The sequence below is a fragment of the Penaeus monodon genome, chromosome 19, assembly GCF_015228065.2.
Source record: "Penaeus monodon isolate SGIC_2016 chromosome 19, NSTDA_Pmon_1, whole genome shotgun sequence".
Taxonomy (NCBI): domain Eukaryota; kingdom Metazoa; phylum Arthropoda; class Malacostraca; order Decapoda; family Penaeidae; genus Penaeus; species Penaeus monodon.
In genome coordinates, this window is record NC_051404.1 from 16,761,953 (window position 1) to 16,762,735 (window position 783).

Consider the following 783-nt stretch of genomic DNA (forward strand, 5'->3'; position numbering starts at 1 on the left):
CCTTCTTACAGCTTTGTCACGGCGCTGAATTTCTCCACGTTTCTGATGCATGTTGATTATAAACTCAATGAGGGAGACATCCCACAGGCAGCAGTAGTAAGCATCCATTGCATCCACAGAGTTCCTCTCTTGAAGGCATCGAAGGGCCGTGCTGTAGTCAATGTTCTCCAGGAACTGACACAGGATGGCAGCCTGGAAGATGGAAAATAAAGGAAAATAAAAATTATTGTCATAATATAATACATAAATGTAGTGTACTTGATTTCTTACAAGTAAAAAATAGGACATCATGATACATAGGCTACATACTATTTCCTACAAACCTGTTAATAATTATTTATATAAGATGAATATCAAAATAAAAGATTGAAAGATATATGTACATAAATATTCAGTAAAGTATCAAATCACATGTAAGACCTAATGTTAGCTTCAGCTCAGAGCTTTCAACTGTCTTCCTAAAACTTACCTGAGTATAACAATTCAAATTCATGCAGCAGCGAATCATTCTCCTAATGATTCCATCTGTGAGCACGGTCTGAACAACACCATTATCATTTCGTAGGAAGTCTGTAGCCACGAAAACAGCAGTGAGGTAGCTCGCCAGAGCATTGTGGTACTGGTCATTCATGTAAGCCAAGTCAGCTCTTGAGAGATGCCAAGATGTGCAGAGGGCAGCATTTGTCTGCAACAGTTAACAAAAGGAAAAGAAAATGAAAAAGAAACCACAGCCAAATATACTGAATGTGCTAAACTACTAACAACAAGATTTAAATTGTGCCT

The 783-nt window shown here is 37.7% G+C and overlaps 1 protein-coding gene across 3 annotated transcripts in view; it reads right to left on the reverse strand.

Annotated features, from left to right (window-relative positions):
- Positions 1–783, reverse strand: part of LOC119585106 (integrator complex subunit 8-like) — a 14,908-nt gene that overhangs the window by 509 nt on the left and 13,616 nt on the right. For all 3 annotated transcript variants that reach the window (XM_037933734.1, XM_037933733.1, XM_037933732.1), the window contains 2 exons: positions 470–685; positions 10–192 (listed from right to left, as the gene is read on the reverse strand). In XM_037933734.1, coding sequence (XP_037789662.1) covers positions 10–192; positions 470–685 — 399 coding nt within the window. The remainder of the gene's footprint in view (positions 1–9; positions 193–469; positions 686–783) is intronic.